The sequence below is a fragment of the Symphodus melops genome, assembly GCF_947650265.1.
Source record: "Symphodus melops genome assembly, chromosome: 3".
NCBI lineage: Eukaryota > Metazoa > Chordata > Actinopteri > Labriformes > Labridae > Symphodus > Symphodus melops.
Window position 1 is genome coordinate 28,498,179 of NC_136693.1, and position 13,334 is coordinate 28,511,512.

At 41.3% G+C, this 13,334-nt stretch overlaps 1 protein-coding gene across 3 annotated transcripts in view; it reads right to left on the minus strand.

Annotated features, from left to right (window-relative positions):
- Positions 1–13,334, minus strand: part of LOC306821374 (anoctamin-1-like) — a 74,495-nt gene that overhangs the window by 46,916 nt on the left and 14,245 nt on the right. For 2 of the 3 annotated variants that reach the window (XM_079339765.1, XM_079339764.1), the window contains exon 3: positions 4,483–4,827. In XM_079339765.1, the coding sequence (XP_079195891.1) occupies positions 4,483–4,827 (345 nt within the window). Of the gene's footprint in view, positions 1–4,482; positions 4,828–5,653; positions 6,036–13,334 lie in introns of those variants that run through there. The other variant, XM_079339766.1, reaches the window with a different exon arrangement.

The window sequence follows — 13,334 nt, forward strand, 5'->3', positions numbered from 1 at the left end:
GGTGTCTTCCCAAAGGAAACTTTACGAGTTGAACTAAAGGAGCCAGGATCAAACTATCAGCCATCAAAAAAACAACCGACTCTACCACATATTCACAGTCGGCCTACATTTTTGTAAAATGTTAAAAAGCTTCATTGGGGGAACCATAATCAAGTGGTTTTGTGTCGCGCCCATGGCTTAAAATTTGACCTCGGCCTTTTGCAGCATGGCTGTCCAAACAAAAAAAATATATATATATATATAGTACAGCTCCATTGTTTTTGCTTCCTTGTAATGAAGGTGATTTCTAATAAAACCATGGATGTAGTCACATGATGCCATCGATAGGTAACTAATGAGGCTTTATGAAGCACAACCACTGGCTATCAGCAAACTGGAAATGGTATCAATTACTATTTTTTAATCAATAAGGAAAATCAGTGGAGCTGAAAATATCGGCTCCTATCAAAAAGCTACGATGTGACAACCTGTCTGTCAAATAAGCCACACCCACAATTATGCAAATGTATGAAACAATCATAATTCCTTTACAACAGGCTGTAAGGAAGCTGTAAAAATTGACATTTCACCATGAGACATGATGGGGATTCCGTGTCTTTTGCAGCCACCTTTATTCTTTATTTAGAACAACACATCATTATATATGAAATTAGCCACTAAGAACACAAGATTACAATTATACACAACAGTTACTGGGTACACTTTAGCCTCCAAAGACCTTCTTTAGAAAACTGTGCAAAGCAATTTTGCCCCCACATTGAAAGTCTTTTCGAGTGACATTTCATGACAAGCTGAGCTTGAGACAGATTTCCTGAAAGCCTTTGCAGAACATGTTCTCAACCCAGCTGTGATCAGGAAAAGGTTTGCTCATGCGATTTCTAACGGATGATTCACTGAGTGAAAAGTCACTGCGTTGTCATTTGTTCTTCTAAAGACTACGAAGTAACAAAAAGCTCTGGCTTTACTTTCATGACCACAAATGGGTTTTTTTTTTTTGTTTAATAGATTTACTCACAAGGCAAAGACGAGGCAGAGACAGAAGAGCGTCCAGGAAGAAACTCGAGTAAACCTCAATGTTTAGATATATTAAAAGGAAAATAAACAGACTGATGTCAAAGTAATGCTCTGGAGTCAATTCAAAGAAAAACAATTACCTGACCATGAACAGCAGGAAAACTTTGCAGATTGTTTTATGATATAAAGATTTGAATGTACTGCCTGAATATGACAGTTTTTTGTGGACTTGTTTTTTCTTCTAGATAGATTTTTCTTGTCGTGCCACCAACTATCAAAGTTTTTATTTCTCCTGTCAAATATTTCAACATCTACCCACATCAACTGGCATTCATTCGGTCCAAACATTCACCGTGCCCAGATGAAGCACGCTTCCAACTTTGGTGAGAATGTGACTTCAGATCCAAAGCAACGGTCCAATTAAAAGGTCATCTTGTTAAATGGTACCAAGGTCAAAACTTTCCAAAATAATTATACGAGAGAGAGCGAGAGAGCGCGATAGAGAGAGAGCGAGAGAGAGAGCGAGTGAGAGAGAGCGAGTGAGAGCGAGCGAGTGAGAGAGAGCGAGAGAGAGAGAGAGAGCGAGCGAGAGAGAGCGAGCGAGAGAGAGCGAGTGAGAGAGAGCGCAAGAAGTGACTTGCAGCCATGAAGCCTCAGGTTGGTTTGAACCCGGGCAGCCCGTCGTGAACCCTTAATCCACTGTAAAATTTATTTTTCTAAACCGCCCACAGAAAGAGGGTGAACTCAGATCTATGTATACAGCCTTACTGTTGTTTCATGTCCACAGCTCAAATACCAAAACTGTCAAAATAGCTGTCGCTCGCGAGCTCCCACATACACTCAGCAACAAACAAGCCAACTAGTGAGCCTAATCATAACAAATAGTCCCTGTCAGCTGGAGGTCTGCAGCTATTTCCTGCCAATCTTTATCCCGTTCATCTATTTCGTGACGGTGCAGTGAGACAGATCACACAGTCATGCCTGTGATGGAGCCTGAAATTCTTCCTTCCAGTTTGCTAAGGTGCACTGAGCGGGGTAAAAAGCCTTGAGGTTTTGGGAATCGACTTGTGGCTCTGCTCTCACAGCGTGACTGATGCAGTCGGATGATCAATACTTCAAATTCGCCAGAAATTCATCCAACCAGTCAGGAGCAGCAGATCGCCTCATGTGCTGTACAGGAAAACCAGCCTGACTCCAGAATTAGCTCTAAAATCAGGTCTAAATCAGCATAAAGTAGCAAATTGCATGTCTGCCATTAAATGCAGCTCAAGCTAAAGTTCAGTCAGGAACACTTTATCATGTATGTGAATTGTGTTGCTCATTCTCAGACTATGTTGCATTCACTCCTCCACACATACTCATTGATTTTCCTGCAGTCATCAGCTGTTATCCTCACCTGGTCACATCTATCACTATCTTCACTCCTTCACTGTTCGCCTGTCATTACGCTGCCGTCTTTTTTAATACAGCTTTCTCTTCTTCACGCCGTTGTTACGTGCGAGCCTCCACCTCCCCATCTCCTCCACGTCGTTGCAATCTCATCTGCTTCACCGTTTCATCAGCCTCAAACCACATCATCATCCATCGCCGTGTCAACCCCGGTTTACTTAGTTACATCGCTGTCTTCATCTCATCAGCTTTAGACAACGCCATCGACCAACGTCTCCACCACCGGAGTCTGGTCTCAGGGGGAAACAGTGTGGGTAGAAACCCCTGCATCACTCTATCTCCCTTTAAAGTGCTGAAGACTCATTTTGATGATGTGTTAAAAGACATATTTCATGCTCCTCCTAGCTTTGCCTAAGAATTGTTTTAATGCAAACCGAGAACAGGGTGGGTAACAGCTGACAAACTTGGCAGAGTCAGAAAAAAAAACAAAAACTGGAGAAATTGTTTGATTTTTGTGCCAAGAATAAATACCCAACTCTCATACCAGTTATGTGATGACTGGATGGCTTGTAGAGAAGACAAAGATATCTCTAACTCCCTCCCCCACAAAAAGGACTTCCTAGGGGGAAACAGTCATAGGCAGTCGTGCTGGCTGGTGCATTATTGACCACAGGCGGCTGAAATTTCTCACAGATGGACAGAGATGCACATCTTAGTTGGTTAGCTTAATGCTAACACTTATTTGCCCTTAACTGGCTCAATTAATGAGGATAGAGATCTTTATCCTACAAAAAGGTCTTTTCTATAACAGTGTTTCGTAAAATTCGACTATTCAAGTGAGATAAACTAAAACTAAGTTGGTTTCTTAGCACCTCCAGTCTGTAACGCAGTGTTGCAGTGTTACAGATGTGTTGCAAGTGGGCGCGCCATGAAACATGTCCATCAGTTACACTAAAGAAGTGAATGTCAAAGTGCTTTAGCTGCAGAAATAAGCCCATTAGGAGATATTGCACGTTTTTTTTCTTGTGACTATGTTCACGTACTTAAAGGGAGCTGCGAGCCCATTTATATCATCCATCAGGGTCCTTCCTGAAGTTCACAAAAAACAAATCAAAGACACCGAAACAACTGTGCAACCCTCCACTATTAAGAAAAACAAGGCTGAATCCACACAGCTCTGAGGCTGAGCAGTGTAACACGTTGGTGACGGCAGCTTTTTAGCTACCGACAGTAAAAAGACTTTGACAGGACGATGTGAGGTGAGGCTTTCTTAAACTCTGCCTCTCCCTCGAAGGACGTGTTGGGCCGCTTCAGGAGTTACTGAAAGTCTACTACTACAAAGCTGACAGCTAACAGACTGAACCACGTGGCGCTTGATGTTTGTGTGCAACTATAACTTAACAAGCTTTGGAGTTCATCCATGTGTGGCACATGGCGCTGTATTCATAGTGACACGTGGCATTGAATGAGATTGGGGAGTGGTGTCTTTTTTTTAAGCCAGGATTCAGTTCAAACACAAACATGTGAGTGTAGCAGCCTTGCTCTGATTTATTAATTTGAGGACATTACACTCCAGCATACTAGGTAACATCACATTTGTCCAACACTCGGGTTCATCCAAAGTGTTTTCCCCTAAATGTTCAAACTGCCCACTCCCTCAGAAACAAGTGTGTAACAGGGCAACACAAGATATCTGCTCTTTTTCTGACACTTACATTTTACTAAATCGAGAACCAAGACTATTGATACCAAATTGGTCAAAACAATAGCAGAGGAGAAAGGACTCCAGGCACATAAGGACAATAAAATAGAGCTTGTGAACACTGTCAGCTCACTCTCAGACAAAGGCTTATCAGATAAAGAAACGGTTCTCCTTTAAAATCGAATAATTTATTTTATTTTCAACAAAAGGTAAAACTGACTGAAAATTCAAAGGACACATTTGCCACTGTTACGAATGTAAACAGCTTTTACGAGGATCGATGACCCCACAGGCCTAGAAACAGAAAGTAGTGAAAAATACTCAAATTACATTCACCTCTAAAATTTCCAAAATATAAATCTTTCCCCCTTTCTTACCCCTTCATCTTTTTCCAGCTCCAGCCCCGTCTCCAAGAGATTTTCCTCAAACTCCTCCCTCTTGGAGCGATTGTCATACTCGGTGTTATCAGGCCGAAGGTCCGTGGCAGCGATCTCTGGGTCCTCCTTTGGCTGTAGCGGCGCTCTGCTGCTTCTCATGCTGAGGCTGCGCCGAAGCCGTCTCACAAAGTTGTTTTCTCCAAACCTGATGGACCGCCGCCGGACGCTGCCTGGCTTCTGGATGTTGTACACCAGCACATAATCCACCCGCCGCTGGCCGTCAGAGAAGTACGGGCCCAGGCGATGCAGAGGCGAGCCATTATCTGCATGAAGATTTTTCAATGGCTGAAAAAAAAAATACAATAAGAATATGTTAGAGCGGTTTGTGCGTATAGAAACATGTTTTTGGTCTTCACCTTGACAGAAGAATAATTCAACAAGCTCTTCAGATTTCATGTGGTAGGTGGAGCGAAAGGTCAGAATATTCACAGCTTTGCTGTCAAGTACAATCACTCGCATCACCAGCATTGACTTTCAAAGGGATCCAATCGATCGATTGATTGATTGAACTTTCAGACGTGGTCTGAAATTTGTCTTGCATCACAGCGGCTCCATTTGAAACACAAGAATGAAGAAAAAATACAAAGACGGAAACATTTGACAACATTCAAAAACCAATCAGACATTCAGAGTCTTTAAACAAGTGGTTCAGTTCTTAAAACGTTGGTCTCTGGTTTGATGGTACCAGTCCATATTCTGCGTTCAGAGCGTGGTCAGTGAGCCAGCATTAACATGCTTTTATCGAGTCTATGCACTGGTTGGCTTTCAACCTTTAAGCAGATGTTTAACTGTTGGACAGACATGCATCAGCTCTTGTATAATCCAGCATTATACAAGCATTATTAACTCAAACACAATGACAAGCAGGACATCCTATAACTCTCCACAATGCTGTTCCACTGTCATTTAGAAATTACACAGGCTATCTTAAACTTGGCAATTTGGGCAGTTTCATCAGTACATAAATTTACTTTCTTTCATGCACACTTTGTACATTTGGTGTTCTTTATATTTGACATTTTTTAAATTATATTTTATATGTTGGTAATTACTTTTCATATTTTATTTTATTGAAGCACTCGTTATTTTAGCCTTGTTTTTTCACTCACACCATGACACATTCCTTGTATATCTAAATGTACTTGGCAATAAATCAGATTATGATTCTGATTCATGAAAATCATCGCCTGGAATCTGTCACGATCACGGGTAGAAAACAAGGAGGAAGGACCCAATTGCAGAATAAAACAAAAAATATTTTTTTCACTGAAAAGGAAAAAAAAAAAAAAAAAAAAACTTACAAGTACAAAAACTAAATCCAAAACATCCGAAAAAACTATGAGCACAAAATCAAAGTAAATCCAGGGAGCAGAGAACATGGGGAAACATCCAACGTCTAACACAGACGAAAGACAATGAACCAACCAGAGGGCAAGAAAACACAGAGACTAAATAGACTGGGGTAATCAGACACAGGTGAGACTAATGAGACAGGTGAGGACAATCAGGGTCATCAAGACAGAAGGGAAAACACAGAGAGGCAGGAAACACTGAAGACCAGAACTAGAACTTAAAACTCAGGAAACACTCAAGACTGAATTATGAAACATTAACACACAAGTCAAACAGGCAACAATATCAAAGACAACATAGAAGGACACAAAGTAACACAACACTGGGAAATAAATAAAACAGAACTCAAAACTCTGAAATATAACACAAAACCAAACCATGACAGAATCTATAGGTGACCTCCCGCTGCAGAGATATCGGATCATAAAAGGATTTTTTATTTTTTCTGTAAATGTCAGCAATCAATCACTTTAAGGATCAGAACTCAATAGATGCATTTGCTATTTGTATGACACATAGAGAACAAATGTGATAAACCAGTTTAAAACCAGTTTAAAAAAGGAAAACAATGGCCTCTTTTAAAATGGATGCACGGACTTAAAATCTATCTGTCCTTTCTTACACTATTGTATAAGTTTGATAACATTTATCTTATATCTGATTTCATCGCTGTCGAAAGACATCCTCAAGTGTTTACACAGCTGCAGTATCCTTTATGTGCCTGAGCAAATATGCTTTGAAATATAGGAAGGCTTTAATGTCCCAGAGGAAGATTTGTTTTTACAGTCTTTATGTGTCCAATGCAACAACATACAGATATATACAATAAAAGAAATGAGTTTATATTCATCTGAGGCGCTGCTTGTCAACAGGCAAGCAGGCAACTTCCTGGGGCCATTTTGCAATGACAGCAGGGAGCCTCCCAAAGGGGGACAGAAGTCACTCTTGTTACCCTGCTGAACGCTGTTTGGACGGTTGATCTATTTTGTTTAAGGCCCCATCACACTTTAGAAACGCCACTGATAATCATATTAATCATATTCATCCATGCCCAAGCCTGCAAAGCTCCACTCTGACTTACAAAATACTTTGAAATGAAAATATCTTCATGCGTCTACAAAACTCTCAGTGTGATATTTATACATTCTTTTCCACAATATCCTGTTTTTCTCTCAGCCTGTGTGTGGTTGGTTTGGTCTAACTTCCAGCAGCCAATAGGCAGACTCGGAAAGTACAGTGGTTCAGTCGGCGGGGTCGGTCGTCTGAAGCCACATGTCCGATGAGTCCATGGGCAAAACACTTGAGCCCAAATTGCTCCCGCTGCATTGGAGGCAGCTCATCAATGTGTGTAAGTGGGATTAGTGACTCCTGATGGACTCACTACACAGCAGCCTCGGCCATCAGTGTGTGAATGTGACGGTGTGACCTGCGGTGTAAAAGAGCTTTGAGTAGTCAGACGACAAGAGCTCAAGTCCATTTACGTCAGTTCACTGTATACACCTGAGTTAATCAGGTATTATCTTATTTAAGTGGTATCTTGTGTGATACCCTTCTTTGTCACTGTTGCTACTGTCTTATAAGAGCCGAGTCAAGGTGAGTCAAGGTTAAGGAACATTTGTGATTACATGTTTTGAAATAATAACATTGGATCAGAACCTGATCACTTTTATAATCGATAATAACTTTTATAATAATCCTTCTCCAAAATTCACAGAAAATATTTGAAATAGTCGATATCCAACTTCAAGTTGGTGACTCAGACACTCAGCTTTTATCCTCTCTCTCTGTGGACGTGGTTGATCATCACTTTTTGATTGACAGGGACCAAAAACATTTAAACTGTGCCCAGACTCGGACTCCAGTAATGCCAAACCCTGGATGATGGACTGAGTTATATTTCATCACTTCACACCAGAGAGAAGAGAAAAAAGATATCTCAGATATAGAAAATCTAAATCTAGAAACAGATTACTGGGAGTGTATGTACCTGCTTGTAAAAACAGGGTCTTCAATAGATTTAACCAGAGTTCATCTGAATCCTAAACCACAGGTGAAATACACGTGTGGGCAATTTGGTCCTGTTGTCGTGCACCATGTACCTGTACTAATGTTGTGTACTCATGGTGCAACAGATCTCAAATATCTCAATTCAGATTGGATCACAGATTTTTGTCACAGATTTTATTGTATTTGAAAAAGCAAAAAGCAAAAAAAAAATATATATATGATATCACTTTTCGACTCCCCATCTAGCAGTGACTCAAACTGTCCATTTTGTGCTTTTTTTAAAAGTGCTTTTAAAAATCAAATCGTATAACACAGTCTAATAAAAGCTGCACCATGTCAACAACAGAATTTTTTTTTTTTTTCGGGTTACAGCTGTTACAGCTGCAGACTACAGCAGCCTGTTACATTACTAATGTGAAGTTTCTAAATGAAGACATATGCAGCAAATGGCTGATAAAGGCCTGTGTTTTCACAGATCTTGTGTTTGTGTTGTATGGGCCTTTCTGTTTACATTTTCTTTATTTGAATGAATTCAAAGAAGCAGCTCAGTGTTTGGCAGCACTTTCAGTCCAAGTGTAACGTATCCTATCGTACATACAGAGCATGCATGATGCAGACACAACAGATTGACGTAGGAGCAGCGTTTGACACAAAGTTGCCGCAACTAACATCTGTAGGAAAGTTTGTGAAAATCGTTTCTATAAATATATTTGAAAAGAGTGAATCGAATTCCAGTTCCTGTTTGTACAGCTAATCTCCATGGAGACGACACACACTAAACAGCGATGAAACTTTTACACCTTGGAGATTATGGGTCAACTGTGTTCTGTTTCACCCCGAGCGTGTACCTAAGGGAGCGCACTGCAGGGCACAGTGTACGCTCAGAGGAAACGGGTACCGATGATCATGTAGTCTGAAGTTATGTAACAATGCCAGCCATTATAAAAAAGGAAGACAACTTTTAATCTCCTCAAAGACATTCAAAGTGATGCGCAGGGATTTAGCCCATGACAGAATCAGTTTAAAAGAAAGAAAAAGAAAAGAGACAGAGCACTGTGAGGGCACTCCGGCAACGTTTAAGTAAAAACATATTGTTTAACCATGTCTAATCATTTTTATGTTTTATGACATTGCACTGTCCCCTTTTTTTTTTTAAAAGGATTATTTTTGGCCTTTTTGCCTTTATTGATAGGACAGATAGAGTCGGAAAGGGGGAGAGAGTGGGGAGAGACATGCGGGAAGGTGGCCACAGGCCAGACGCGAACCCGGACCGCCCGCGCGAGGAGTAAAGCCTCGCAACATGGTACGCGCGCAGTCGCTGCCGCTGAGCTATCGGCGCCCCCGCACTGTCCCCTTTTAAATAAACTAATAATAATAAATTGTCAAATAATATCAGTGGATTCCAATGTTTTATTTTGTTGCAGTGGTCTCGAAACAGAGACACACAACAATGCAGGCCACAGGCTCTTGCAGCTCGAGCTGAGGAAAATTGTTTTTGCCGCTTGCGTTTGTTTAATGGTGCTTTCTAATTCAGAACTCCTTCATGCAACTCGAGTGGAGATGGGTTGGAGCTGTGACTGCAGGAGCGCGGACGCTTCAGTATGGAGGAGGTGTGGTGAGACAGCAGTGAAGACATGAAAAAGTTGCTTCCTTTAAAGTCAGGTATTGTGACAACACTGTCACAGCTGGATGTGAATTTTATACACAGAAATGGTCAACATCGTATGTGTACATATATTTTGAGCATGGCAAGACATTTTAGATGGTGGTGCATAAAAAAGGCTGCAGGTATATTAAAGGATCTCGAGTTTGGCCTCAGAGGAGCAAGACTTCCTTCACTGAAGTCAAACAGAACTGGGCATGAAGTTTGAGGAGAAACCTTGCTCTGGAGAAAATAAAACACAAAGTAAGTTGGAGACTGGTGTGCAGAGAGAGAGAGCGCGCTGCAGGGTGAAGGAGATAACATACAGTGGTCTCTCTGCTCTACCTGACAGCTCAGTGGACTAATGCACTCATGGACAAGATACACTTTCACACATATGATGATACAACATCTACTGACCCATGAGACGGTGTGTCAGGACAACATAGAGTCCATTGTACACAACATCTCGTTCAACAGCTACATGAAACAAACATGTGCTTCTACAGCTGAACCATGTTGTTTGCTAAACCATGAAATATTTAACTCACATAGCAAGAAGTGTCTCCAGAGTGATATGCATCTCACACTGTCTATTTATATTGTGCAATTCCCCAAACAAATTCCCAACTGCATTAAACGAAAGGCTGCGATGTCCCTCCTCCAATAAGGATGTGGAGACCTGCAGTGGAGCGATGCAGTATGTAGTATCCCTCCACACATGTCACCTTATACTTCAACACACATCTTCTCGCACTCCGAGAAGAAGAAGAAGAAGAAGCAGCTCTCAAGGAGAAGCTAAAAATGTCATGCTGTGGAACATAAGCCCTAAATAACCTTTGACCTTCTCGAGTCCAGTTTAAAGGAAGTGCCTGATGATGCATCTCTTACTGATACCAAATTCCCTCAAGAGAAGAGCCAACAACGTGATATCCTGTCAACACAAACTGACAGAGCTCGGACATATCTGCCATATCTTTTCTTTTTTTATTCTCATAATTTACACTTTTGTGTTGTTTTCATCTTAAAATGTTCCTCTGCTAACAAAACAAACGCTGCTCCTAATTCTCAGCTGCTTCATCTCTTACACTGCAGCAGCTCTGTCTGGGCATAGAGGCTAAAATGAGAGAGAACTGTGGAGCCACATATTTCTTAAACGCATTATGGGCGTGTGTCGCAGTTGTTATGTTCCTCTACTGACTCACACAACACAACACTGTAGATGCCCTGCAGGTGAAGCCACTTAAAGTGAACATTGGCTGCAGGTCTGCTCCATTAACAACCCACATATACATAGCAACAGCGTTAATTAAAAGCAGGAAGCGTCCTAAAGATAACAGAAATATACTGAGTCAAGCATTTCACCAACCGAATACATGACCCTGCATGCACAGCATTCAGCCTCCCTCCTATTTTGTTCCCATTCGTCGGACGAAACTACATCTACACAATGATCTATGAATCGAACTGGCAACTGACAACTTCATGTAAGGTCCGCGTGAACATCTTCAGTCTGTGCAAGAGGAAAAGTGAAAGCTGGATGAAGGTTCAAGCTATCGAATCATTTCAAGACGGGACAGTTTTCCACCAAAAAAATAAAAAGACGTATGTGGCTCCATATTCAAGCAGAGCCTGACTGAAAATGTTGAGTTATTAACCCCCAGATCACCTGTAAACTAGCCATGCATTCTGCAAGCTGAATTTCGATATTGCTGCAGAATAATATCAAACAGCCCAAGAGCAGCGTCAAGGCACTGGAACGGCACACCATCAATATCAGCCTTTAATTAAAAGAAAGACAAATGAAACTCCAAACGGCTATGATGAAGAATGCCCCGTTTTCATTTTGTGGATACTCGAGTCATTTATTTGATTGATGAAAGCCTGACGACACCCCCATCCCCACGGTCCCATTATAAACCCTAAATGTTGGCAGGTACTGCTTCAATGAGCCTGGACTGGGCCTCCTGTCCATCTTTTAATGGTTGGTCCAATTAGTCCACACAACTTGTTCCTTTGTGTCTTATAGGCGAGGATCAGTTTTATAGGGTTTCGTGTCATGGCCAAGGACGAGACAACAAGTTTGACACTTTTCTCCTGTGTTCATCTCCCCCTTGTGTTCGAGGTTGTCACTCTGTTTGTCACTGTGTGTGGCACGCTCAGCGCTTCTCACCTGCTCCTCCAATAACCACCTCCTGATTGGATCAGCCCGCTCACATGTCATCAAGTCACAAAACCTACACTGATTAAATACATCTATTCTTTACTCATTCACCCCGAGGTCTTACGTCTACCAATGTGTTTCAAGGCCAGCTGATTCACTCGTGTGTAAGTCCTACTGCATGCATGAGGATCAACCTGCCAACAGTCCAACACACTGGATCATGCTGTCAGCCACTCTTTGCCTGCCCAAACTCTCAACCTGTTACTGCCCTTCATTAAACAAACTCGACTCATTTACTGAGTCTGTGTTGTCAATCTTCAAGAAACACTGCCATTCCCATAACCCTTTGCTTTCCTCTCCCTTGTTGTTTCAGGTAAACATTGCCCACCCTTTTCTTTCTTTGTGCAGGCTGTAAACAAAAGTAGATTTACATGTGAACTGGTAGTTCCTTTATGGCCTCTTCTAGAGCTGATTCTCTTCGATCCAGCCACATGCATTACAGAGCAGTCAAGAAAAAAAAATCAATAACTATGTCTCAGGGACAAAATTATAAGATCTAAAAAATGTAAAATATATTATCTCTAAAAGTATCCCTTCTGTGCTTTGGGACGACCAACGTAAAGATGTTGATAATGGTACACATGATTGGGAGAAGTCAACAAACAGCTGATTAAAACTCCTAATATTGTGCACCAATGGGGAGATGTGCTCTTGTTTCGCTTCAGATACTCGAGGTGACATTTTTGGCCCTGGTTCATTATTTTCATCCATCAGTGCTCTGCTTCACTTCTTTCTCCGTTTACTGAATGGAGAGTTGCCGCTATGTGAGGGATGGACTGAGAAGTCCTGCACAATTACACTGAAGACAGACGACATGATTGAGAAAGTAATTTAATTACAGGTAACACCTGATGAACACAAAACAGAGAGACTGGATCACATTTAATATTCTCATTCCTGTCACTTCAGCGCGCACACACTGCAGCACAAGCGCTGATGTTCAGAGATCATTTTCCGGATTTATTCTCCGATGTGATCTGGTGTAATTCTAAAAGAAAAATCCCGCTGTCTGACCTTGTCCAGTCTTATTCATCGGATTACAGCGGAGGTTTTTTTTCCCACCATGTCCATAGGCTGTTTACCCCTGGTTGTGCGTTTGTGCGTGTGTGTGCTGGCAGAGGTTATAGTGACACACTCCTGCAGGCCATCAGAACAAACCATGAGCACACAGCGGTCAAACACGTCTGGCTGTTTATTTCACTGTAGCAGATAAATCACTGCTTTGATTACATTACATGAACATTAATGGTGCTTAAGGGAAATATTGTAAGAAATGTAAAAAAAAACAAAAAAAGCTAAAGAACACAACAAAACAGAGAATAAACAACTTTGGATTTAAATAAAGAAAAACATCTTATAATGTTTACTTCTTAACGTGAACGACTAACATTTCCATGAAAATTAAAACAACACCAATTTTCCAGTGAACCAGAGAGATAGATAGATACTTTATTGCTCCCGAGGGAAATTCAAGGCATCCAGTAGCAGTATACAGACAGGCAGGACACAAGAGTGTTTCCTTAGAAAGCTTATCGTGCTACAGTAAGTGGGGCTTTTACTCGGCTG